We start from the raw sequence: 1,438 nt of genomic DNA on the forward strand, positions 1-1,438 counted from the left end.
AAAAAAAAAAGCTGGACATCCCCTCCCTTTCCTTATTATAAAAGCCTCAGTGCAGCTTCACCTCAGCAGAATCATGGTTCAGTTTTAACTGAGAGAACACAGCAGCTCTGATTAGTACAGTGATATGCTTTTTGGCATTTTGGACACTTTTAAAAAGATTTATTTATTTATTTGAAAGTCAGAGTTATATAGAGAAAGGAGAGATAAGAGAGAAAGAGGTCTTCCATCCACTGGTTGACTCCTCAGATGGCTGCAATGGCCAGAGCTGTGCCAATCCAAAGTCAGGAGCCAGGAGCTTCTTCTGGGTCTCCCACACAGGTGCAGGGGCCCAAGGACTTGGGCCATCTTCTACTGCTTTCCCAGGCCATAGCAGAGAGCTGATCTCTAAGCCACAGATCCAGACCCTGGACACTTTTTTGAAGGTTGAGTAACTGATTTTGGCAATGACAGAAAGTTTCTTTTACAATGACTTTGATGGGGCTGGTGCTGTAGCATAACAGTTAAAGCTGCTGCCTGGAGTGCCAGCATCCCATAATGTGAGACACACAGGAATGCAAGAACTTTATTGAAAGAAAAGTGCAGTGATATTTGTTAAAGCTTGAGAGGGAACTTAGACACCTCCCCTCAGACGCAGGACCAAGTGCAGGGTGGACTCCTTCTGGATGTTGTAGTCGGACAGAGTGCAGCCATCTTCCAGCTGCTTGCCAGCAAAAATCAGCCTCTGCTGGTCGGGAGGGATGCCCTCCTTGTCCTGGATCTTCGCCTTGACGTTCTCGATGGTGTCACTGGGCTCCACCTCGAGGGTGATGGTCTTGCCGGTCAGGGTCTTCACGAAGATCTGCATGCCACCTCTGAGGCGCAGCACTCAGCTGCCCCACTTCCAATCCAGCTCTCTGCTATGGCCTGTCTGCCGCTGCTTCTCTATAACTCTGCCTTTCAAGTAAATAAATAAATGTCTTTTATAAATAAAAGAAAAAAGAAATAATAAAATGACCTTGCTTCCCACAGCCAAAGTATTTTATTTTAGCAGGATGTTTAAGGGCAGCAGCCAGTAAATTAGTTTTGTAAGTCTCAGTCTGTACTGTTTGAAGGAATTTAATCATTTCTGCCATCGTAGTTTCAGGTTTTGGAGACAACAGCTTTTAAAACATTTTTTAACCCTGATTTGCATTTTTCATAAGCTATTTGTTTTAGTAATACTTTGCCACTTCCTGATTATCTACCTGATGTCCAATAGCTTTTTCTAGCCTATCCACAAAGGACATATAGCCCTCAGTCAGCCTCTGATGGGCTGAAGGAAAGGAAGTGGACAGGTCTTTAACATCAAGAATCTTTTTCCATGCTTTTAATTAATGTTAGAAATTTTGACATAAGCCTTCCTTCAAGGATAAGCAACTTGTTGACCAAGATCTGAATACACTCCCTCTCTTAGCAACTG

General features: G+C 43.6%; 1 protein-coding gene across 1 annotated transcript; it reads right to left on the reverse strand.

The window, feature by feature from the left end:
- Window positions 1–554: 554 nt before the first annotated feature.
- On the reverse strand, window positions 555–859 carry LOC133754379 (ubiquitin-like). Its single transcript, XM_062184859.1, has one exon. It carries the CDS (start codon window positions 842–844, stop codon window positions 611–613), a length of 234 nt encoding a protein of 77 aa, XP_062040843.1. The 5' UTR covers window positions 845–859; the 3' UTR covers window positions 555–610.
- Between the last annotated feature and the right edge of the window lie 579 nt (window positions 860–1,438).

The sequence above is a fragment of the Lepus europaeus genome, unplaced genomic scaffold, assembly GCF_033115175.1.
Source record: "Lepus europaeus isolate LE1 unplaced genomic scaffold, mLepTim1.pri SCAFFOLD_104, whole genome shotgun sequence".
Taxonomy (NCBI): domain Eukaryota; kingdom Metazoa; phylum Chordata; class Mammalia; order Lagomorpha; family Leporidae; genus Lepus; species Lepus europaeus.